The sequence below is a fragment of the Ahaetulla prasina genome, chromosome 18 (assembly GCF_028640845.1).
Source record: "Ahaetulla prasina isolate Xishuangbanna chromosome 18, ASM2864084v1, whole genome shotgun sequence".
Taxonomy (NCBI): domain Eukaryota; kingdom Metazoa; phylum Chordata; class Lepidosauria; order Squamata; family Colubridae; genus Ahaetulla; species Ahaetulla prasina.
Genome location: NC_080556.1, coordinates 4,420,251 through 4,445,592, shown reverse-complemented (window position 1 = coordinate 4,445,592; position 25,342 = coordinate 4,420,251). Strand labels below are relative to the sequence as shown.

General features: G+C 45.9%; 1 protein-coding gene across 1 annotated transcript; it reads left to right on the top strand.

Annotated features, from left to right (window-relative positions):
• Positions 1–115: 115 nt before the first annotated feature.
• LOC131186976 (ATPase family AAA domain-containing protein 3-like) lies at positions 116–25,116 on the top strand. Its single transcript, XM_058161004.1, has 16 exons — positions 116–405; positions 2,033–2,109; positions 3,441–3,542; positions 4,458–4,517; positions 5,178–5,247; positions 6,389–6,554; positions 7,420–7,489; positions 8,810–8,965; positions 10,280–10,336; positions 12,183–12,308; positions 12,767–12,891; positions 14,785–14,836; positions 16,823–16,893; positions 20,957–21,124; positions 23,309–23,417; positions 24,260–25,116. Exons 1-16 carry the CDS (start codon positions 195–197, stop codon positions 24,425–24,427), a joined length of 1,788 nt encoding a protein of 595 aa, XP_058016987.1. The 5' UTR covers positions 116–194; the 3' UTR covers positions 24,428–25,116.
• Positions 25,117–25,342: the final 226 nt, after the last annotated feature.

Sequence of the window (25,342 nt, the reverse complement as noted above, 5' to 3'; positions counted from 1 at the left end):
AGAGGAAAGGGAGAGGTTCTTTCCTCGCCTTCCAAGCCTTTGCGACTCTATGGCTCCCGCTTTGAGCTTCACCCGCCAATGAGCAGCGTCGGAGAACGGAAAAGGCGGTGCGGCGCCTGCGCAGAGCCGGCGGTGCGGAGTCCACGTGTGTCTTGGAGGGGTATTCGCTGCTTGCCGGTTAAAGTGGGTGGATCATGTCGTGGCTCTTCGGGCTGAACCGCGGCGGTGGCGGCGGCGGCGGAGACGCGGGTCCTGGAGCCGGCCTACCTCCGCTACCTCCTCCGCCGGGCGGAGGATCGAAAGAAGGGACGGGCGAAGGGAGCCGCCCCAAGGACAAATGGAGCAACTTCGATCCCACCGGCCTGGAGCGCGCTGCCAAGGCCGCCCGAGAGCTCGACGCTTCCCGTGAGTCGGAGGGGCGGGTGGGAGTGGATCCCCTCTGGTGGATCTCTTCCCTGGATCCCCTGCTGGGAGGAGAAGACTCAACTGGATCGCGTGCCTCGATTAAACAGGGATCCTATGAGCCAACCCTCCCCCCCCCCATTCCTGGATCTAGCCCCGAGGGAAGCTGGCAGTGGATCTGGCTTAGCTGCGACGGCGAAGCCCTTTGGCAGGAATCGGCCACTAGGAAAAATCTCAGTGGATCTTCGTGGCTGGTTGAATGAATGGAGATTGCAGTTAGTCCTCGACTTACGACCACAACAGAATTTCTCTTCCCACCCCAAAGTTTTCCATTGCTATGCCTGGACATTTCTTAATTGAGCTTTGCCCGTTTTACGACCTTTTCTCGCCACATTTGTTAAGTGAATCACTGCCGTTGTTTTAAGTGAGTCACACGGTTGTTAAGTGAAATCTGGCTTGCCCCCTTGACTCTGCTTGCAGAAAGAGGATCACGTGACCCACCCATCCCCGGGACACTGCAGAGGTCATAAATAGGTGTCAGTACGCCAAGCGTCTGAATTTTGATCACATGACCATGGGGGACGGTGCAAGTGTGTGGACGGTGTAAGTGTGAAAACCGGTCCTCAGTCTTTTGTTTCAGTACGGTTGTAACTTTGAACAGCCCGCTAAACAAGCTGTTGTAAGTCAAGGACTACTTGTGCTGAAGCTCTTGGCTGGGATCGTTTGCCAGGATCTGCATCTGGGGAGTGACAGTGGTCACTCTTTTGAAGCCATCTAATTCCCACAACACTGTCAAACTATTTAATAAGACCGTGTGAATATTATTCTCCTCTTTCCCATTACCTATCTTCTTTTCTACTCTTGGCTATAACTTTGTTGCTTGTATCTTTACGATTTATATTGTTTTATTTAGGGCCCTGGTACGATTTAGGTTGATTCTATCGCTAAGTGTTGTATCTTATGATTTGTGATGAATGTATATTTTGATGATAACCATGATCATGATTTATCGCTTATAGCTTTTATGTACAATGAGAGCTTATGCACTGAAGACAAATTCCTTGTGTGTCCGATCACCCTTGGCCAATAAAGAACTCTTATTCTATTATATCTCAATGCTGGACGAGAATCAGATCTTACAATTGACTAAAATGCCGAATCTGCACACTCTTTGTCTCAAATGGCTTTCCTGCAGCCTTGCTTCCAGCCACTCAGGGCGGATTACACTTGAGAGCAGTGCTCTTTGACCTTCTAGCTACCATGTGATTGTCTTCGGAAGCTTCTATTGTGTCTTTTGGCCCTGAAAGCAAAGCCAGAAAGGACTGACCAAAAAGAGTTTTTAACTCTAAATGTTATTTTTAGGAGCCGCTGAAATTTAAACCAGGAAAGAGCATAATTTTGAGTTGGTTTTTGAAAACAAGAGTTTTATTATTTCTCTTCCTTCTGGCAATGCACAAGCCAAGAATCTCCGGTTCGGACCACATTGTGTTATTTCCAGCAGGGCTTATCTGCATCTAGTTTAATTGGGCAACCTGAGTTGCAATGAATTATCATGGGCAAAATCATTGTGGGGAGGAATTTTTTTTTTTTTGGAAAGATGGAAAACTGATGGGCAATACTTTCTTTTCAGGACATGCCAAAGAGGCTCTAGGCTTAGCTCAGCTACAGGAACAGACACTACAGCTGGAGCAGCAGTCTAAATTAAAGGTGAGCAAAACATAGCAATTTAGGTTGTGCTGTTAATAGATTTCTACACACACAAACACAAACACACACACACACCCCTCTTGCTTGATCATTCCTCATATTTGATGTTGAGAGACTAGAAAGCGTGCAGAGGAGAGCAGCAGTGATGATTAGAGGCCTGGAAGTTAAAACATACGAAGAACGGTAGCAGGAGTTGGGTATGGCTAGTTTAGTGAAAAGAAGGACTAGGGAAGACAAGATATTTGAGGGACTGCCACAAAGAAGAGGGAGTCGTGCTGGTCTCCAAAGGATCTGAAGACAGGACAAGAAGCAATGGGTGGAAACTAGGAGAGAAGCAGCTAGAACTAAGGAGAAATTTCCTAACAGTGAGGAATTAATCAGCGGAACAGCTTGCCACCAGAAGTTATGGGTGGTCCATGGGTGCTTTGAAGAAGAGATTGGACAGAAATTTGTCTGAAATGGTACAGGGTTTCTTCCTTAAGCAGGGGATTGGACTAGAGGACCTCCAAGGTCCCTTCCAACTCGCTTATTCTGTTATTTGTAAACATTCTCACCTTGATGTTGGAAGTTGCTTTTAGCAGATCAAAAGTGCCAGATTTTCCCTAAGGCGCTTCTAAGATCACCATGATCCAAGTCCCTTTAAATTAGAGTGAGGCAGCTTTTTTTTTTTTTTTTGCTTTTTTTTTTAAGGTGGGGAACTTAACAAGATTTCTTGTATGAAAAAGCTAGAGCTGTATTTTTCAGAGTATAAGACGCACCGGAGTATAAGATGCACCTTAGTTTTTGAGGAAGAAAATAAGAAAAAAGTTGATTGGCAGGTGGATCTGCCTCTCGGAATACCCCCAATCAGCTGTTCTCAGAGGTTGTGAGCTCTGTTCCTTGCTTTTTTTTGCTTTTTTTTTTTTTTCTGCCTCTGAAACACTGTTTCAGAAAAAAAGCCTCTGAAGCTCTGTTTGGGGGCTTCTTTTCTGAAGCTCTGCTTGGGGCTTTTTTCCTGAAGCTCCGTTTGAGGCTTTTTTCCTGAAGCTCTGTTTGGGGCTTTTTTTCTGAAGCTCTGTATGGGGCTTTTTTCCTGAAGCTCCGTTTGAGGCTTTTTTTTAAAAAAGCTCCGTTTGGGGCTTTTTTTCTGAAGCTCCGTTTCTGATGCTTTTTTCAGCCTCTGAAACCTCCATTTTAGAAGCTGGGCGTGGCTACATTCGGAGTATAAGAAGCACCCAGATTTTCAGCCTCTTTTTTTGGGAGGGAAAAGGTGCATCTTATACTCGGAAAAATACGACACGTTCCCGCAGGTCGGTTCTATAATTCTTCCTAATTTTTCTCCTTGTCCTTAGGAATATGAAGCTGCCGTAGAGCAATTGAAGAATGAACAAGTCCGGATACAAGCAGACGAGAGGAGGAAAACCCTTCATGAAGAGACAAGGCAACAACAAGCGGTAAAAGGCTATCTTGACACTCGTGTTCCTAATTTAACAACTGCACTGACTTGCTTAACAAATGTGGCACAGAAAAATCGTAAAATGAGACGATGCAATATAATTTTTGGGCTCAATTGTCATAAGCTGAGGACTTCTTATATCAGGGAAATAGATTGTTTCGATATTAAATTCAGCTTGAGTTACGTTGCAGTCTTCCCTGTCCTAAGAGTTTTAACTCTCAAGACCCCTGTCCCTCTTTCCTCTTGTTGTGGTCCGCCAGCAGCCTGTGGAGCTGGCAATGAAGTCAGACGGCGATGAGGCTGAGGAAGAGCATGGGCCAGTCCTGGAGGCTGGGGAAGGCCTGGATAAGGGCTCTGCGTCGGAGGCAGAGGTGGGGCCAGGGCCATCAGGGAGTGATGTGCGAACTCCAGAGCCTCCAGAGGCTGACATTAGTGAGGCAGAGAAACAGGAGGAGCCTGTTCCTAATGCACATATGAGAAGAGCTGCCAGAAGGCAAGAGCAACTCAAGCAAAGACGATGACTCGGGAGTAGGGCCAAGAGATGATTGGCCCCTCCCATAAGGCTTAAAGGACCAGCAACGGCGTTTGGGCTCTTTGGCGGAAAACAACGTTGATAGCTTTTGTCTTGTTGCATTTTTTTTCGTATCGATGTCTTCTGAACTTTTGCCAAGAAAGACCTTTGGCAGTTTGCCTAATTAAGACCAAGGTTGGTGATAGGACTGAGGAATTGTGTTGGGAGGAATTTGCTTTAATTTAGCTGAACTATGCTGAGAATGAATTAATTCTCAGCTGTTCGAAAAAAGTTTGCTTGTTTTTACACTGACTTGAGTTTCCTACTACCTACTTGGGCCTGGGTCACAACACCTCTTTAAATATCACTCAATTTCCCCTATGTCTATTTTTTATCTTAAAGAGAGCCCAGTACCAGGACAAATTGGCTCGGCAACGTTACGAGGACCAGTTACGACAGCAGGTTGGTCCTATTCCTTTCTTAAATGCGGGGAGGGAAGGTTGAAATCACAGAAGGGGAAGCATCTACAGCCCGGTACATCCGTGGGGTGGTTAAAAAATGCTTTAATAAATACAAATGCTGCTCACACAGATCCTTCATCTGGATTAAGTTAAAAACCCTTTGTGAGCAAAGGGAGGTGATGGCCTGCAGTGTAAACAAAATGGGGGGTGTAATATACCCAGTAACAGTGGTGAAATACTACCGGTTCGGGCGAACCGGTAGTGATAAAAGCTACCAGTTCAGATGAACTGGTAGATAAAAAAAAAACTATGATCAGCTGGAAATCCTGCTTTCTACCCAATCTAAATTGTGCGGCACAGCTGTTCCCCTCCCACCCCCACTGTTCCACTCACCTCGTTAAGCGTGTGTTTAGTGTGCACTATGCATGCACTTGGCGTGAACTGCATGCGCATGCATAGCATGCGTTTGGCACACACTGCGCATGCGCGGGCAGCGAACCAATGGCAAACTGCAGAGGATTTCGCCACTGCCCGGTAGTTGAACATTAGAAAATACCTTGCTGCCGTTTTTAAAGGGGAATAGCAAACCAAGGAGCAAGTTCTTTGAAGCCCAGCGTCTTTCCCAGTTATCCGCAGACTGAATTCTGTTCTTCTCCCCCAGCAACTCCTTAACGAAGAGAATTTAAGGAAGCAAGAAGAATCTGTCCAGAAGCAGGAAGCCATGAGGAGAGGTAGGGGACGATGGCAAAGGGGAAGGTTTGGGGCCTTTGGACCTTCAGACTCGAGATGCAAAAGCTAAGGAGAAGGAAGGCTGGAAAAATATTAAAGGGAGGAGAGAAGAATTCCCAAAGAACAGGAAAGGTTGGAAGAAAATAACCAAGAAATAAGGATGGGGTGGATTTTGGAGAAAGGGCTAGATGTTTCCCCTCTCTGTATCTGCTACATCAGCGTTTTTCAGCCTTGGTATCTTTATGAGGTGTGGACTTCTACTCCCAGAATTCCCCAGCCAACAGGCACAGGCATGGGAAATTACCTTTCCATAGCTCATGCATTTCTGGGTAGAAGGGACGAATCTCTCGCTCTGCCCCCCAGAAGGAAAGAACAACGCTCTACAGTAGTGGCCAGAATTGTGGAAACCTTTTGGGAAAAGTGTATTTTTGAGGTTTGATGGCTAATAACACCACTTTTTGGGGCCGTTTCAAGATAATCCTATTCCACTGCTGGAATGGCCTGGGAATAGCCCAGACGTTCACCCAATGGAAAATCTATGGAGTCGACTAAAGAAACTAGTTAGTCAGAAGCGACCCAGCAATAAAACCCAGATAATAGAAGCCATCCTTCAATCTTGGTTTCACATGATAACAGCTGCAGAATGTAAAGACTTGGTTCACTTCATGGGAGATGTTGTAAGGCCATCATTCACGCTAATGGTTACCCAACTGAGGATTAACTGACATGCGAATCATTTTTGTATATCTCATTTTTTTCTACGTATTTCACTTTTCTTCTTTATACTGTAGCTGCTATTCTAATAGCAAATCCTTCATAAATGTTATTGCATTACATTCTTGATTAAATTATCTTTCCATGGATATGGAATTTTATGGTAATACTCCCCCACAAAAAAGTGGTGTTATTAGCTGGTTTTAGAAAATGCACTTTTCCCAAAAGGTTTCCACAATTTTGGCCACTACTGTACATCTACGTAAGTGACCTTTGGGAAAGGAAGTTGAACTACAACCCCCATCTTCACCCAGGATCCCACAATCCTTTGCCAAGTAGCTCTGTCGGTTGGTTGAGTTCCGAAGGCCGTTGCAACCCCCCCAAATGACTTTCTTTTCTATTGATTCAAGCTCTCGGTTTCCTTTGCAGCAACGGTGGAGCGCGAGATGGAACTGCGGCACAAGAACGAGATGCTGCGGATCGAAGCGGAAGCCCAGGCGCGCGCCAGGGCGGAGCGGGAGAACGCGGATCTCATCCGGGAACAAATTCGGCTAAAAGCCGCCGAGCACCGTCAGACTGTGTTGGATTCTCTCAAGTACGTTTGCTGAAAAGCTTGGAAACGGGCAGGTTTGTTGAAGACTAGGCAGCTGTGGCAAAATTAACAGCATTTAGGTTTAGCCAGATTGCAATAAAAATAAGACAAATGAGACCAAGGAGCTTATAGTGGACTACAGATGGAATAGATCAGACATCCAGCTCTTGCTTATCAATGGAGCAAGTGGCCAGGTTTAAGTTTCTGGGTGTTATCCTAAAAGAGTACCTGACCTGGGGCGCTCGCATTGCAACCCTGGTCAAAAGGGCCCAGCAGAGATTATACTACCTGTGACTTCTCAGGAAACAACTGAATGGAAAGCTGCTGGTGACCTTCTAACGCTGCACTATAGAGAGTATTTTAACTTACTGCACCTTCGTATGGTTTGCCAATTGCACAGTGGCAGATAGGGCAGCGCTCCAGAGGGTTCAACGTCATTGCCCAGAGGATCATGGGTTGCCCTCTCCCCTCTTTGGAAGAGCTTTATAGCTCCCGCTGCCTTAAGAAAGTTCAAACCATTCTTAAAGATCCATCTCATCCTTGTCAGCCTTTTTTTTTTGAACTATTACCATCTGGCAGATGGTACAGGATGATAAAAACAAGGACAAATAGGCTGAAAAACAGCTTCTATCCCAGAGCAGTAACTACATTGAATTCTACAGTATAGTGCAACATCGGGTTTTCAATTTCAAATATATAGACTAAAGGATGTATGTTTCTGTTTTGATTTTTATAGTTATAATGTACACTGAAGACGGCATTTAATTTCGTTGTGCCATGTGCAATGACAATAAAGTAAACTAAATATCTTCCACGAATATTATCTGGACATGCCACTGTTTAAAAGGTTTGCTCTTTTCCTCTTTAGGACAGCTGGGACACTTTTTGGAGAAGGTTTCCGTGCCTTTGTTACTGACTGGGATAAAGTAACAGCCACGGTAAGCCACATATCAAATTTTTGAGACCATCTCGTGATCCCCGAAGAGACCAATGCAAAAGTTAACTTTCTGCCAGAGCTTAAGGCAAAATCACGTGGCTGATCTATACATCTTCTAACACAGCCTGGGTGTTGTGACCCAGGCCCAAGTAGATAGGCAGTCAGTTCAAAAACAAACAAACTTTATTAGAACAGCTGAGAATGAACTCATTCTCAGCGTCGTCCAAACTAAATCAAAGCAAATTCTTCATAACACAGTTCTCCAGTCTTATCACCAACCGTGGTCTAATTAGGCAAACTGCCAAAGGCTTTTCTTGGCAAAAGTTGAAAAGCAGAAGACGGCGACAAGAAATAAATGCAGAAAGACAAGGAGCAAGGCTATCAACGTTATTTTCCGGCAAAGAGCCCAAATGCCGTTGCTGGTCTTTTAAGCTTTATGGGATGGGCCAGTCATCTCTTGGCCCTACTCCCGAGTTGTCCTCTTTGCTTTAGTTGCTCTTGCCTTCTGGAAGCTCTTCTCATGCGTGCATTAGGAACAGGCTCCTCCTGTTCCTCTGTCTCATTACTGTCAGCCTCTGGAGGCTCCGGAGTCCGCACCTCCCATAAGGTTTAAAACAGACCAGCAACGGCGTTTGGCCTTTGCTGGAAAACAACATTGTAGCTGTGTCTTCTGCTTCGTCTTCTGCTTCACCTACATCTTAGTTTTTGTGGCTTCTGGACGTTTGTCAGGAAGGGCCTTTGGCAGTTTGCCTAATTGGACTAAGGTTTGTGAGATAACTGAGGAATTTGTGTTGGGAGGCATTTGTTTTACTTTGAGGTGAACGATGCTGGGAATGAAGTAATTCCCGGCTGTTCGAATAAAGTTTGTTTTTCCAAGGACTAAGTTTACTTGGGCCTGGGTCACAACAGGTGCAATAGGACTGGGTGATTGTTAGCAAGATTCACTGGGATAGGGATTTTTTGTGTGTGTCTTTCGCTGTGAGTTGTATTGTGTTGGAGGTGTGTATGCATGAAGGGAAGCTCAGCCAATCTCAGCACGCATGTTGTACTCTAACAATAAAGGATTGAATTTGAATTTGCGGTTGGCTTACATGGAGGAGAACGCATTTCCTGGAATTGCTCAGGAGCCCAGAGAAATTGGCCCTGTATTCCAAACTGGGTGAAATGAAAGAAGTCTGAAGGAGGAAAAAAAAATTTCTTTGTTAAGAATCCCTCCCAATGTTTATTCCTTAAAAAAAAACAAAAAACACCCCTCACATTGTTAGAATTATGCATGGTTGAAAAAACGATCTGAAAGCATCGCTTTTCTGATTTGCGACAGGTGGCAGGATTGACTCTGCTGGCCGTCGGCATCTACAGTGCCAAAAACGCCACCGCTGTGGCCGGGCGGTATATCGAAGCTCGTCTGGGCAAGCCCTCGTTGGTGCGGGAAACCTCCCGTATCACCGTACTCGAAGCGCTCAAGCATCCCATCCAGGTAAGCTTTTCCGCCTTTGAGACAGGCCCAAGTTAGGAAACACACCGCCTTCTGGGAACGCCACTTTTAGTGGGTATGAAAACGGAATCTTAAAAGCCATTGTTACGGGTAGAATGTCTTGAGGGGCAGGAGGAAGAAGAGCTGCAATCAAGAGCGGTTGGATAAAAGAAACTGGAGTCCTGCTCAGAACTGTAACCCGAGGAAGCGTCTCAGAAAAGACACTTTTCTAGTTGGGGGGTGAAGGAGCAGAGAAGCACATTCAGACTTGCAAGAGTTGGCTACTATAAACTTACCGTATTTTTCGGAGTATAAGATGCATTTTTCCCCCTCATAAAAGAGGCTGAAAATTTGGGTATGTCTTATGCTCCGAATGTAACCCCGCCGGCCCCTACCCTTCGGCCTCTGTGCATCCTCTTCCTGGCTGCAGAGATTGCCACCAACAGTGGCTTTAGTCTTTAGTCCTTGGGAGCTCCAGTGACTAAAGCAGGCGAAGGGCGGAAGCGATAAGAGAAGGCAGCAGCTGTTCCAGGTAGCCATTTTGGGCTCCGCGCGTCACATTTTCAGCCTCCGAACGCTCCGTTTGAGAGCCCTTCAAGGCTGCGAGGATCGCCAAAGCACATCCCCGCCGCCCAAAAACACGAAACATTTGGAGGCTGAAAACGCAACACGTGCCCAAAATGGCTACCCAGAACAGCTGCTGCCTTCTGTTATCGCTTCCGCGCTTCGCCTGCTTTAGTCACTGGAGCTCCCTCCGACGATCAGCTGTGCTTTTGAAGCTGTTTTTTAGCCCCAACCTCAAAACCAGCAAGTGAATTAATGTGCTGAAGCTGACCAGGCTAAGGACTAGCCAGATGAATACCTCGTAGACAGAATTTTTTTTTCCTATTTTCCTCTCCAAAAACTAAGGTGCGTCTTATACTCCGAAAAATAAGGGTATAATGAAAATAGCATTAGCTTGTGTGTCTTCGCTTTCCAAGTTGAAAGATTGATGGCCTGATAGAATTTTTTGACAGTCCAGTCAGACAATAATCAAGGTGGGAGTCTTCGGAGCCTCTTTCTCTCATCTTTATCAGTTGTCACGTGTTGTCCCTTAAACAGATTATTATCACCACCTTCTCTCTAGCCCAGGGGTCTCTAACCTTGGCAACCTGTAAGACTTGTGGACTTCAACTCCCAGAATACCTCAGCCAGCAAAGCTGGCTGAGGAATTCTGGGTGTTGAAGTCCACAAGTCTTAAAGTTTCCAAGGTTGGAGACCCCTGATCTAGCCATTCCTTCACAGAGGATAATTTCTCCTGTCTCCTTGGCTTTCTAGGTTGGGAAGCGACTGGCCAGCAAGGCCCAAGACGCTCTCGAAGGGGTCGTTCTCAATGTGAGTGTTAACTACATCACAATGGAGCCACTGGCATCGGGCACATTTTTTAATTGTGTGTGTGTGGGGGGGGGTATCAAAAATATCAACCACGTGATCAAAACTCCATCCTTTTTATTTATTTATTTATTTGTGTCCTGCCTTTATTGTTTTTTTTGCAAATAACTTAAGGTGGTGAACGTACACACCTTCTTCCTCCTGTTTTCCACAACAACCCTGTGAGGTGGGTTGGGTTGAGAGAGAGTGACTGGCCCAAAGTCACCCAGAAGGCTTCCGTGGCTAAGGGAGGACTTGAACTCACAGTCTCCTGCTTTCCAGCCTGGTGCCTTAACCGCTAGACCAGTGTAGCTCTGTAATTGTGTCAGTGACCAGAAGATATGTAAATAACAGCTGCTTTAATGAGTACTTTTTATAGGGGGGCATGTGAATTACTCTGTCGTGGCCATTTCATATAGCAGCAGAATAGCACCTCCTTATTCAAGGATAGTATACCACTGAAAATCAGTTGGGGGTGGCTAAACAGATAGTCCTCGACTTGCGACCACAATTAAACCCAAAATTTCTGTTGCCATGCAAGACATTCGTCAAGTATTTCCCCCCCCACCCCCCCCCCATTTTACAGCCTTGCTTGCCACGATTGTTAAGTGAATGACTGCAGTTGATAAGAGCCACGGTGGCGCAATCGTTAAGAGTACAGTACTACTTCTGCTGATTGCAATTTGGCAGTTCGACTCTCACCAGGCTCAAGGTTGACTCAGCCATCCGTCCTTCCGAGGTCGGTAACATGAGGACCCAGATTGTTGGGGGCAAGAGGCTGACTCTGTAAACCACTTAGAGAGGGCTGTAAAGCACTGTGAAGCGGTATATAACTCTTAAGTACTATTCCTCCCTCCTCCCTTCCCTCCTTCCTTCCTTCCTTCCTTCCTTCCTTCCTTCCCAGTGGTTAGAATACAGTATTGTAGGCTAACTGCCCACTGCTAGGAGTTCGATCCTGACCAACTAGCTCAAGGTCGACTCAGTCTCCCATCTTTCCGAGGTGGGTAAAATGAGGACCCAGATTGTTGGGGGCAATAGGCTGACTCTATAAACTGCTTAGAGGGGGCTGTAAAGCTTTGTAAAGCAGTATATAACTCTTAAGTACTATTCCTCCCTCCTCCCTTCCCTCCCTCCCTCCCTCCTTTCTTCCTTCCTTCCTTCCTTCCCAATGGTTAGAATGCATGATTGCAAGCTAACACTGCTCACTGTCAGGAGTTCGATCCTGACCGATTGGCTGAAGGTTGACTCAGCCTTCCATCCTTCCGAGATGGGCCAAATGAGGACCAGATGGTTGGGAGCAATATATGCTGACTCTGTAAACCGCTTAGAGAGGGCTGTAAAAGCACTGTAAAGCGGTATATAAGTCTTAAGTGCTATTGCTAGTCACATGGTTGTCAAGCAAATCTGGGCTTCCCCATTGGCTTTGCTTGCCAGAAGGTCACAGAAGGGGATCATATGACACCAGGTACACAACCACCGTCATAAATATGAGTCAGCTTGAGCTGCTCTTGCCTTTTGGCAGCTCTTCTCATGCGTGCATTAGGAACAGGCTCCTCCTGTTCCTCTGCCTCACCACTGTCAGTCTCCGGAGGCTCTGGAGTCTGCACCTCACTTCCTGATGGCCCTGGCCCCACCTCAGCCTCATCGCTGTCCAACTCCGTTGCCAGCTCCGTAGGCTGCTGGCGGACCACAACACCCGCATTTGGTCGACCTATTTGGAAAACCAGGTGCAGGATCAGGAAATAAGAAGTCTGATCTTTCCACTGGCCAAGCCTTAATGCTTTTTTGTGGGGGGTCGGGTCCTTTGCAGCCGACGCTGGAGGAGCGGGTGCGAGACATAGCCATTGCGACCCGGAACACAAGGAATAACAGAAGTCTCTATCGGAATATCCTCATGTATGGACCTCCAGGAACGGGGAAGACCCTTTTTGCCAAGGTAATGGCCCACTTTTATCATCATTCCGTCCAAGAGGGTTTATTGACCTGGCCAGGGCTTTGATTCCAGGCTACTATAACGGAAACAGAAGGCACCATGGAGGTCTTCTAGTCCAACCCCCTGCTTAAGCAGGAAACTTACCATTTCTGACAAATCTTGTTCTCTCCTATTCCCCCATGCATGTAGGATCAATTTCCCATTTTCAAACTAGAAAATGAGAACGTTTCCGACCTTCTTTATAACAATTATAACTACAATTATAGTTTAACCCAGGGGTCTTCAAACTATGGTCCGCGGGCTGGATACAGCCCTCCGAAGTCATTAATCCAGCCCGGGCAGATTTAGCGCATGCGCTCACAATCCCAATTGGGCTTATTATCCAGGGAGGTCTTATTTTCAGGGAAACAGGGTACCAATGACCTTCACTCACCCAGTCAACTCTCTTATTCTCTTTCTAGAAATTAGCCATGCATTCTGGCATGGATTACGCCATCATGACGGGTGGCGACGTCGCCCCTATGGGGCGCGAAGGCGTGACCGCCATGCACAAGGTCTTTGACTGGGCCAACACAAGTCGAAGAGGGTAAGTGGGCTCCAGGATGGAGATCGGGAGCTTTTGTTCTCACGACGGGGAGCAAACCTCTCCCTAGCAAACCCCCGTTGCTTTTCTAAAGTAATCCTAAAAGAAGCTTTGATTCAGTTTAACCAGCTCGTTTTTGGATACAAGCTGAAGGATGTGCCTTCAGTTCTGTAAATTTATTTATTTATTTAGATTTTTATACCGCCCTTCTCCCGAAGGACTCAGGGCGGTGTACAGCCAGATTAAAACAATACTATATACAATTTTAAAACAACAAATTAAAATAACGTATTCTATAATGGCCGAAAGATTTAAAAAACCGTCAAATTTGATCCAATAAAACAGAAAACCCAATTTAAAATTATTAAAATTCAAAGTATTCAAAATTTAAAAATTAAGAATTAAGCCAGTCCTGCTTGGATGAACAAGTACGTTTTCAATTCACGGCGAAAGATCCAAAGGTCAGATAATTGACGCAAACCAGGGGGAAGTTCGTTCTAGAGGGTAGGTGCTCCTACAGAGAAGGCCCTTCCCCTGGGGGCCGCCAGCCGGCATTGCTTGGCGGACGGTACCCTGAGAAGACCCTCTCTGTGTGAGTGTACGGGTCGGTGGGAGGCATAGGGTAACAGCAGGCATAGGGTAACAAATGTAGATCAGAGGTGTCAAACTCAAGGCCCGTGGGCCGGATCTGGCCCGTGGTATGGTTGGATCCAGCCGAGGTGAAATCCAGTGGGTTCTGACAGGTTCTGGAGAACCGGTAGCGGGGGGGGGGAAAGGACTCGGGTGCAGATAGAAATACACATGATTTCCCTAGCAAGGAAGGTAAAGCAGGAATGGTAAAATTGAATACTTTATTTAAAGGGGAAAATACGTTCTCGTTTGGACACCCCTTCTGGAATTTGTGCTTGTGAAGAAACAAAAAAGAACGACACTTTGATCTCAATTTTGTCGATGAGAAAGATTTGGTGTTCTAGACACGGCTGGTTATAGTAATGCGTAAAAGCAAAAAAATGAGTCGGAGTGTGTCTATCTTGTACTATGCTAGGAAGAATTGGAAGTCAGGGCCCCGTTTTCTTGATTTTTTTCTCTTCCCCCTTGTATTTCACACCCCCTTTTCCCCGGTTTTTTCCCCTCCCTTAATTTCCTATTTTTTTTCTTTCTTTCTTTTTTTTTTTTTCATTTTATATAATAAAACGATTTTTAAAAAGGGACTCGGGGGGGGGAAAAAAAACCTGATCTTCTGCTTTTAAAAAGAAGCATTTTGAAGTCTGCCAAACAAGCTTCTTTATAGTGGCATAAATAGGGTTTTTAAACATGGATTTTATTGGGGTTTATTTTATATTTTGTATTGTATTTTAAATTTAGGCTATATTGAATAAGTTTGTTTAAATAGTGTTTTTATTGTAATGTATTGTTTTTTACGTATATATACTTTATTAAACTTTTTTACATTAAAAGCATAAAAAAAAGGAAAAAAAAGGCTTATATCATTTAACAGCTTATTTGTGGTGTTTTTCATCTAATAATAATCCATGCAATAATGACAAACATTAAATTATACATATTTGTGTTCTTATTTTATTATTTTATTTGCCTGTTCACCGCCCTGAGTCCTTCGGGAGAAGGGCGGTATAAAAATTAAATAATAATAATAATAATTATTATTATTATTATTATTATTATTATTATTATTATTATTATTATTATTATTATTATTATTATTTGCCGAGCCAGATCCATTGTGATTTCGCCAGCCCTTCCTTCACTGGCATTCCCTTAGCCTGAATTTCAGAATCGGACCCCAAAATTTATCTCTACCTAGGAAGCCTTCCAGCCAAATCTCCAGCTTTTAGCGACCGATTTATTTTCAGCATATACCTATTTTTCCCTTTCCAGCCTCTTGCTCTTTGTGGATGAAGCCGACGCGTTTCTGCGTAAAAGAGCGACGGTAAGCGTCCTCCCTTCTTTCCTCTCATCCGCACGTTCGTTCCTGGTCACAGCTGGGCCGGTCAAAAGCTTTCTCATTTTAATTGGATTACTGAGCCCGATAGTTAATACCCATGTTTCCCCCAAAAATAAGACCCTGTCTTATTTTATTTTATGTTATTTTTTGCCAACAAAAAAGGCGTCGGGGTGGGATGGGGTGGAATGTCGTCCACTGACACACCTCACTTGCACGCGTCTCTGTTGTGCCTCGCCCACCTCCCTCTCCACAGCCGGGCCCCTCCCATCTCCTGTTATCTGAGCCAGAGACTGATAGTGAAGAAGAATGGCCTGGCATGCCTCCAACCCCCAGCCCTGGCACCATGCCCAGACAGACTGAGCAAATAAACCTCCCACCCACAGCGTGTGAGCAAGAAGCCAGCCACGAGCTAGAATTGCCGGCAGCTGAGCAGGAGGACAAAACGTGGACAGATCCCTGCTTCCGGAGAATGGAGAGGCGACGTCAGCAAAAGGAAGGGAGGGGCAGGCCTGGATAAGTGCTGAATCATGGAGCCACACCCCATGGCCTATATAAAGGATCTGCTTTTTGGCATTCCTTGAGTCAGGCAAAGTCTAATCTGGTTGCTGAAGTCACACCTTGGATTCCTGCCTGCCCTGAGAACTCTGACAGGAATTTGGCAAAGCTGCAGAGGCTTCGTGGCCACGCTTGATACAGACTTCCCAGACCCGGCCGTCAGAGGAGGAGTGGGACACGACAATCTCCCCCCCCCCCAGCCTCTTTTTCGCTTATCAGAGGCCTTCAGGAACTTCTTTGTCCAGGCAAGGCTTTCCTGAAGGCCTCTGCAGCCGATAACAGAGCTCTCTTAACGATCTGGATAAATTAAGCTAGGGTGGGTGATGGGCCGGCTACAGCAAAAGAAATGGGCCGAGGTGTGCAAGGCTTGACTGCAACTATCCAAAGGTAAGTAGTAGGGCAGCTCCACCCACCCACCCCACCCATTTTTTTTTTTTTTTTACATTTATATCCCGCCCTTCTCCGAAGACTCAGGGCGGCTTACAATGTATAAGGCAATAGTCTCATTCTATTTGTATATTTTTTTTACAAAGTCAACTTATTGCCCCCCCAACAATCTGGGTCCTCATTTTACCTACCTTATAAAGGGTGGAAGGCTGAGTCAACCTTGGGCCGGGCTCGAACCTGCAGTAATTGCAGGCTCTGTGTTCTAATAACAGGCTTCTCTACTGCCTGAGCTATCCTGGCCCATCCCCACCCTAGCTTAATTTTGACCTGTGCACCCTGGAGTGGGGGTGTGTGTCTTAAATTAGGGCTTGTTTTGGGTGCACATGTAAAAATCAAGCTAGGGCTTACTTTCTGAGTAGGTCGTATTTATGGGGAAACACAGTAATACATTGCAGTTTGACAAAGCACCCCACTCCTTCCGCTCAGCGTAATTAAGGGAAATGGCTCAAGTTAGTTTTTCTAAACGGGTTAGTCATGGGGGAGATGAGGGGGGAGAGCAGAAGAGGCAAGAACTCATAATGGGAGAGGTCGGAAAACTGACTATGCAAAGCCTAGAAGACAGAAGGAAAAGGTGGGGGGACATGTTTGAAACCTTTAAATACATTTAAAGGTGCCAATAAGATTCTAGAAAGCAGTATTTTTTTAATAAAGGAGAATATTTTTAGCTCAGGGTTGAAATGAGAAGTCCTTGATGGTCTCTGAACTTGGGTTTTTGGGGTTGTTGTTATTTTGTTTTGTTTTTTGTTTTGTTTTTGCAGATGTTTCATTACTCAAACTAGGTAGCATCAGTAGATTTTTCTTTTTATAAAAAAAAATCATCCGATATCTTCACTGGCTTGAAAACTTTAGAAAGCAAGAACGAGGAGGAGTGGAGAGAGATATTTGTAGGAAAGGAGAGCAAGGATCGGATTTAATTTGGATTAATTGGCGTTCCTCAATTTTGACCCCTGCGTTTGCTTATCCTGGCAGGAAAAAATCAGCGAGGACTTGCGAGCGACACTCAATGCTTTCCTTCATAGGACGGGACAGCACAGCAACAAGTAAGAGAGTTCCCAACACAGTAAAGTGACAACAGAGAGAGCTTCTAAGTGGCGTTTCTCAATCCTGACAGCTTGAAAAGATGTGTGGACTTCAACTCCCAGAATTCCCCAGCCAGCTTTGCTTGTTCTAGAACAGGGGTCAGCAACCTGCGGCTCCGGAGCCGCATGCGGCTCTTTGGGCCCTCTTGCTGTAAACTCTTAAGCAGTTTACAGACTCAGCATGTTGCCCCCAACAACCTGACTCCTCATTTTATTGATCTTGGAAGGTCACCTTGAGCCTGGTGAGATTCGAACTGCCAAATTGCAGGCAGCTGGCAGTCAGCAGAAGCAGCTTGCAGTACTGCACTCTAACCACTGCACCACCGAGGCTCATGTCTGTCTAAACCCAAGAGTCACCAGATAATAAGACGGGCAGCGTATCAATGTAATTAAATTAATATATTTTCTGAGCTGTTAAAATGGTCCAAAGTTTGCAACAGGTCTTCTGCATCACCTCCTTTTAGAAATTTTTTTTTAAACAATATTAGAATTCTTTGAAACTCCAGCTTTGTCCCTGTGTGTCCACACAACATCATTTTTTTAAAAAAAAAATTATCATTAATCATATAACTCCTCTTAAGGGTTTGGATTTGCATTTATATAACGAGCAGGATGGTTTTAGTACTCACCCTCCATCTAGGATGCCAAGTTGCCAACCATTCCTAAGACGAAAACAACAACGTGAAGGAGAATCTTGATTAGATTTGGGAGGAAAAAGCCAAAACCACATGCCCACAATGGGTTAAATTGTCTGGGAGAGACCAGCAGGAGCCATAAGTATTTATTTATTTTATTTTTATTTTATTTGCATTTATATCCCGCCCTTCTCCGAAGACTCAGGACGGCTTACACTATGTCAGGCAATAGTCTTCATCCATTTGTATACTATATACAAAGTCAACTTATTGCCCCCAACAATCTGGGTCCTCATTTTACCTACCTTATAAAGGATGGAAGGCTGAGTCAACCTTGGGCCTGGTGGGACTTGAACCTGCAATATTGCAGGCAGTTGCTGTTAATAACAGGCTGCATTAGCCTGTTGAGCCACCAGAGGCCCTTTATCATCCGGGGAGGGGTGGGGGAATGTAAAAGGGGCCCCTAGGAATTGAACAGTTGAATTGCAATTATCTCAAAAAGTGCTGCATCCTCGCAGATGGTTCTTTGCTGCTTCAGCAGCAATCTTTGCCGTCATCCAAAACTCCGTTTCGATTCATAATGCGCCATTAAGCCAAAAGCAGCGTCGTCAGCGGCCTTTACAAACAACAACAACAACAACAACTGCCACCAAAAAGCAGCACCATTGTCAAACAGAGCCTGGGGAAATGGAGAGACTGCAGAACAGCTTAAAATCGAAGGAGGGGATGTGCCCTCCGCTTCCTGCCATTAAGGGACACGATGATTGCCATCCTCCATGGCATCAAGAGCGGGATGGTTTCCAAGATCACGGGAGGTAATAGTTAGTGCTTTATGGCGAGATCGCACTTGGGATACTCTGTCCAGGTTGGGTCCCCACAGAAAAGTCGGTGAGACCCTAGAACGGGGGGTGGGGGGTCGGCAACCTTAAATTAAATTAACCTTAATTCCCTCAACACTGTCAAACTATTTCTAAATCTGCACTGCTATTAATCTTCTCATCATTCCCATCACTCATCTCCTTCCACTTATGACTGTGACAATTTATATTGATATTGATTGTTTCCCGATGGCTTATTTGTTACCCTATGACTATCATTAAGTGTTGTACCGTAGAATTCTTGATGATCTTTTCTTTTATGTACACTAAGAGCGTATGCACCAAAGACACATTCCTTGTGCTTCCAATCACACTTGGCCAATGAAAATTTCTATTCTATTCTATTCTAAACACTCAAACAGCCACAAAGATCCTAACCTGAATCCACAGCCCACTCATTCAGTTCTGGAGCCGACCAGAAGTCCGGTTCCCTCAACATAGAGATGTCTCTTACCGCGGCGTCCTTTTTCCTCTACCGACCTGAAGTCCGGTTCTACCCCCATAGAGCCTTCTAGCGCGGCGTCCTTTTTCCTCTACCTGTCCTAACAGAAAGCCCTATCAATTGTGGAGCCGACCAGCAACTGGGAGTCGCAGCAGAGGGATGAAAGAGCCACATGCGGCTCCAGAGCCACACGGGTTGCCGACCCTTGCCCTAGAAGGAGTGCAGAGGAGAGCAACAAAGACGATTAGGGGGTCTGGACGCTAAAGTATAATTGAGGGAACTAGCTACATCTAGCCTAATGAAATGAAGGATTAGGGGGTGACATGATAGCAGTCTTCCAAGAGTTGAAATAGTCACAAAGAAGAGGGGGGTCGACCTATTCCCCAAAGCACCTGAAGGCAGGACAAGAACTAAGAGGTGGAAAATCATGACAGAGATCCAGCCTAGAATTAAGGAGAAATTTCCTGCCTGTGAATCACTGGAGGATTTTTAAGAAGAATCTGGACAGCCATTTGTCCAGAATGGTGCAGTGTCTCCTGTTTCGATGGGGTTGGACTAGAAGACCTCTAGGGTCCCTTTCAACCCTATTCTGTGTTCTGAGGTCAACTTTTAAAACGCGAGCATAAGCCGTCTTGGGAAACAAGGGGACATTTATTAATCGTTCTTCCTGTCCCTGATGGTGTTAGAGAACTCCCAAGTGATTTGCTCAGGAAGGTCGCCTTCCCTCCAGTGTTAACCTCACAACAATCCTGTGAGGTAGATTGAGCTAAGGAGGGGAGGGAAATAGAAAGTAGGAAATAGCAACAAGGCCCCTCAAAGGTTGATAATCTGCTCACCATTCTTCCCGTTATTCAGGATACTGCTTATAAGCGCTCCGTGCTTGGAGCTCGAAGCATTGTTAGAGACCCCACACACACATCCACACTTCACAGTCTGTTTCTGTCGCTCCCCGCTGGGAGGAGGTTTCAAAATAATCTATAGCAGGATTCCACTAGATTCTGTAACAGCTTTGTTCCTTATGTCATCGGTCTTGCAAACTCACAAGATTCTTTTCTTTTCTTTTTTTTGCCATGTATATCAGGGGTGTGATTCTACCAGTTCGGGTGAACCGGTAACTGACGATCAGCTGTGAGCGAACTGGTTCGCTCCGACGATCAGCTGGGGCCACCCGCCCCTGCGCTTTACTTACCTATATCCTGGCAGCTGATTAGCGCGGCAGAGTGGATTGCCGTGCCTCAGCTGTTTTAATTCTCTAGCACTAACACGGAAGGTGGTTTTTTGTTCAATTGCGCATGCACGCATAATGCGCAAAACACACGATCACCGAACTGGTTGTTACACTGGTAGGATCCCGCCCCTGAAATATATGCATACATCCGAACTAGACTCTGAATGTTTTTCTGTGTCATATGTGTGGGTATGTGGGTATATGCATAATGATTACGGTATTTTTCGGAGTATAAGACGCACCTTTTTCCCCAAAAAAAGAGGATGAAAATCTGGGTGCGTCTTATACTCAGAATGTAGCCCCGCCCAGTTTGTCAAACAAAGATTTCAGAGGAAGCTTCAGAAAATAAGCCTCCAAACAGAGCTTCAGAAAAAAAGCCCCCAAACAGAGCTTCAGAAAAAAAGCCCCCAAACAGAGCTTCAGAAAAGTAGCCCCCAAACAGAGCTTCAGAAAAAAAGCCCCCAAACAGAGCTTCAGAGGCTTTTTTTTTGAAGCTCTGTTTCGGAGGCTTTCAGAGGCAGGAAAAAAAAGCAAGGCACAAGAGCTCACAACCAAGGAACCTGTTGCTAAAATTCACCTCTGGGAACAGCTGATTGGGGGTATTCCAGGAGGGCCGATCCACCTGCCAATCAGCTTTTTTCTTATTTTACTCCGGTGCGTCTTATACTCTGAAAAATACGGTACCCTCTGAGAGCTGAATGCAAGGAAATTTCAATTTAATGCATACCGATGAGCGTACATTTAAGGTGACTAATAACGTTTTTAACATATTCTATTCTAGCCAGCTTAGGGATTGTGGGTATGCCCTTCTCCAATTCTCAAGTCTTCTCCTTCCTTGCAGGTTCATGCTGGTTTTAGCGAGCAACCAGCCAGAACAGTTTGATTGGGCCATCAACGACCGGATTGATGAGATGGTCCATTTCCAGCTGCCAGGTTTAGAAGAGCGGGAGAGATTGGTCCGGATGTATTTCGACAAGCACATCCTCCAGCCAGCCACCGAGGGCAAACAGTTAGTACAGATCCTGATATCCTTCCTCTGGTTACTCATTGTAAGAGATGTAGGGGATGGGAGCCACAGAAGGGGGTTGCGAACCGGGTCTGTCCTTTTCAAGTTCACTGCTGGTAGTCCTCGACTTACGACCACAATTGAGCCCAAGGTTTCTTTTGCTAAGTGAGACAGTTGTTAAGTGAGCTTTGCCCCCCATTTTACGACCTTCTTTGGCACAGTTGTTAAGTGAATCACTGCAGCCGTTAATAACACGGTTGTTAAGTGAATCTGGTTTCCTTAGTGACTTTGCTCATCAAAAGGTCGCAATTCCATCTCCCCCCCCCCCCGGGGACACTGCGACCATCATAAATATGAAGCAATTTGCCAGGCATCCAAACTGTGATCACGTGACTCTAGGGATGGTGCAGCGGTCGTAAGTGTGAAAAAAAGCCATACGTCGCTTTTTTTTTTCAATGACGACGTTACTTCAGTCCCTAAGTGAACTGTTGGAAATCGAGGACTATCTGTACAAACCTGGGTGTAGAAGAAGAGCATGCAGAGCTGGGGGGTGGGGGAGTGAAGCATGTCACCAGCTTAGCGTTGCTGCGTTCCCACAAGCTTCCCAAATCCAGCCCCTCCTGAATTCCATCGATTCTTACCTGGCCCCCAATGTAGTGTTAACCAGATAGGCTTAAATAGATCACCTATAATTCAACCTAAGAAATCCTGATTCTTAGCATTTGAATTGAGCGGCGTGTGCAGAGTATTTTTAACCTCAAACAAGGAACCACCTGTCGTGTCCCACTCCTCCGCTGACGGCCGGGTCAGGGAAATCCGAATCAGGTGTGCCTCTGCAGCTCTGCCAAAGTCCTAGCAAAGTCCTCAGGACAGGCAGGAGACCAGAAAGTGACTTCAGCAAGTTATGTTTAGACTTTGCCTGACTCAGAGAATGCCAGAAAGCAGATCCTTTATATAGGCCATGGGGTGTGGCTCCATGACTCAGCACTTATCTAGGCCTGCCCCTCCCTTCCTTCTGTTGCCTCCGCCTATCAAGTCTTCTGACGCGAGGGTCACTCCAGTTGGCAGCTGTTGGTAATAGACCTTCCTCAGGCTCACATGCTGTGGAGGAGGGGGAGGGGTCTACTTGCTCCGTTTGCCTGGGCATGGAGCCAGAGCTGGGGGCTGGAGGTATTTCTTCCTCTTCAGCCTGTCTGGGCATGGAGCCAGGGCTGGGGCCGGGAGGCATACTAGGACATTCTTCAGCGTTCGGAAGCAGATAAGAAGACCCCGGCTGCGGTGAGAGTGGGCAAGACACAACACCACCGGAGAAAATAGGAAGCATGGAGAACACAACCCCTGTTGTGGCACGCCACCTTCCAGCTCTGCCGGCAGCAGACTCGGACAATGAGGAGGTTGGGGAAGTATATGGGCCAGTTCTGGAGCCCAAGGAAGGCCCTGATAGATGCTCAGCGTCGGAACACAGAGATAGAGCCAGGGCCGTCCGGCATTTCCCAAGCCAGAGAGGCAGCTGCCTTTGAGGTCAGAGATGAGGAAGAGGAACAGCTGGGGCCTGTTCCAGATGCGCGTATGTGCAGAGCAGATAGGAGAGGTGGACAACGGAGGACCAGGAATCGACTCGGGGAAACGAAGTAAATGTAGACGCTGACTGGCCCCTCCCTGGCTGGCCAATAAAAATAGGGGGAAAAGGAGTGATTTGGTTGTCGCAGACAACTGTTCGCATTTCTGGGAAGTTTGCTCCTTGTGCGTTTCGTGCGGCAAAGACTGCCTTGCGAGAACTGTGGTTTGTCTAGTTCTCTGTTTGAACCGACTTAAATTTGCAGCCTCTGGAAGCTCACAACCTTGCAGTTATCATAACGAGCTGATGAGGACTATGGCTTCAGTTAACTCCTAGCAGGATTCTTGCCTAGACTTTCTGTTGGTGAATGCAGTTCATTCCCAAGGTGTAAATAAAGAGGGTTTTTTTCTTGGCTTCTTACTTCTGCGAAGGCCCGGTCAGAACAACCTCAAATTAGGGCTCTTGAAAGAAAAACCGAAGAGACCAGACCCGTCTGCCTCCTTCCCCATATGGCCAGCAGGCTCCGGATTTCCCACCGAGTGGAAAATGAAAAATAAAACGAACGAGGGGAAGAAGGGGAACGAATGTTTTCCTACTGTGGCTGATACATCTGCTTTTTTGGCACCCAGGCGCTTAAAACTGGCCCAGTTTGATTACGGGAAAAAATGCTCAGAAATTGCTACGCTGACGGAAGGCATGTCTGGACGGGAAATCTCGCAGCTTGCGGTGGCTTGGCAGGTAAGGCTCAGAAGACCCTGTTTGGATGACCTGCCCCCTCATCCTGAGCCTAGCGACGAGAGTTTTGTGGAACGGAAAAGAACCACAAAATTCTTGCAGTCTTCAACTTACGTCCTCAACTTACGACAACAGTTGAGCCCAAAATTTTATGTTGCAAAGTGAGAAATTTGTTAAGCGAGTTTTGCCCTGTTTTATGACTTTTTCCCCCCACATTTGTTAAGTGAATTGTTTCAATTAGTAACATGGTTGTTAAGCGAATCTGGCTTCCCCGTTGACTTTGCTCATCAGAAGGTCGCAAAAGAGAATCACATGATCCCAGGACACTGCAGCCGTCATAAATGTAGTTAGTTGTCAAGCATCCAGATCAGGGTCATGATTTAAGAGCTGACCAGCTGCTTCGATGATGTAATGCTGGGAATGAGTCAGCAAGGTTTTTGGGCCGCTATCACTTTAAGAGCCTATAATAAGAAGAGGCCCTGTTGGGGCATGTCTCTCTCCGTATGTGCTTCCATGCTGTAATTGCTGATTGCTGTTTGTTTGAGGTCTGACTAAAGTACATGTATGTATATATTCTTTGTAGATTTAAATGCAAACCGCTGTTTACTGTATTTGCTCCTGGGTTGTCTTGCATAGTCACACTGTGCGCACTCTGACAATCCCAATGTAAATCGCGTGACCGCGGAGAATGCTGCAACGGTCGTAAGTGTGAAAAATGGTCACGAGTCGCTTTTTTTCCCCCAGCACCGTTGTAATTTCGCACGGTCACTAAACGAACCAAGTTACAAGCCGAGGACCCCCTGCAGCTTCGAACTAGGATTCACCATCTCTCTTTCCCTCCCCAGGCCGCAGCCTACGCCTCGGAGGATGGTGTCCTGACAGAAGCCATGATCGATAACCGAGTAGCAGATGCGGTTCAGCAGCACCGACAGAAGATGGAGTGGCTCAAAGCAGAAGGCATGGAGGCAGGCAAGAACCAGCCACTGCCCCTTACTCTGGGGAAGACTGCATGAACGGCCTCAGAAAAGGGGGCTGAGAGAGATCCCAGACCTTTGGGTGGGATTCAGAGATGAGGGGAAGGCCTAGTGCCATTGGAATCATGCGGAGGACAGAATCAAAAGTTCCGGGTCTTAAAGGAGGCCGGTGGGGGTCTGAGTTCAGGAACCATTTCCTTGATATATTTTTTTTCTTAAAAAGTGGACTCCTGGAATAATTATGGGCAAATGGGTCTGTATCACAGAAAACAATATATTAAACAGAGAATTCTTTTGCCAAAGGGCAGCAGCCTTAACATTTTGCATCCTGGTTTCATTGGTTTGGAGCTTGCCGGTTGGGTTCTGCTTTTAGAAGATCACAGGGGACAAATTTCATTCAGTAGAGGTCCCTGCAGTGTTCGAATCCCTAGTGCCGCGTAACGGGGTGAGCTCCTGTTACTTGTCCCAGCTTCTGCCAACCTAGCAGTTTGAAAGCACATAAAAAATGCAAGTAGAAAAAATAGGGACCATCTTTGGTAGGAAGGGAACAGCGTTCCGTGCATCTTTGGCGTTGAGTCATGCCAGCCATATGACCAAAGAGTTCTGGCTGTCTCTTTCACAACAAAGTATTTTATACCAAATATATATTTGCTGATAAAGAAATAAAGGTAGACTAGTATAGATCTATTTCAAGCTTTTTAGCTTTCATCAGCTAGCCATACCCTTACTCGGATTCGAACTTGGGCTGCCTGCATATTAGGCAGTTGTATTAACCTCTGAGCTTGAAATAGATCTATACTAGTCTTCCTTTATTTCTTTATTGCTTTTTTTTTTAAAAAAAAAGACAGATTCAGTAATTAAAAAATTAAAAGCCAAATGAAATAATGGGTAGGTAGCCATTGGTTAGCACCATATCGAAATTACTATCTGCTCATGTTAATGTTTTCTAAGCTG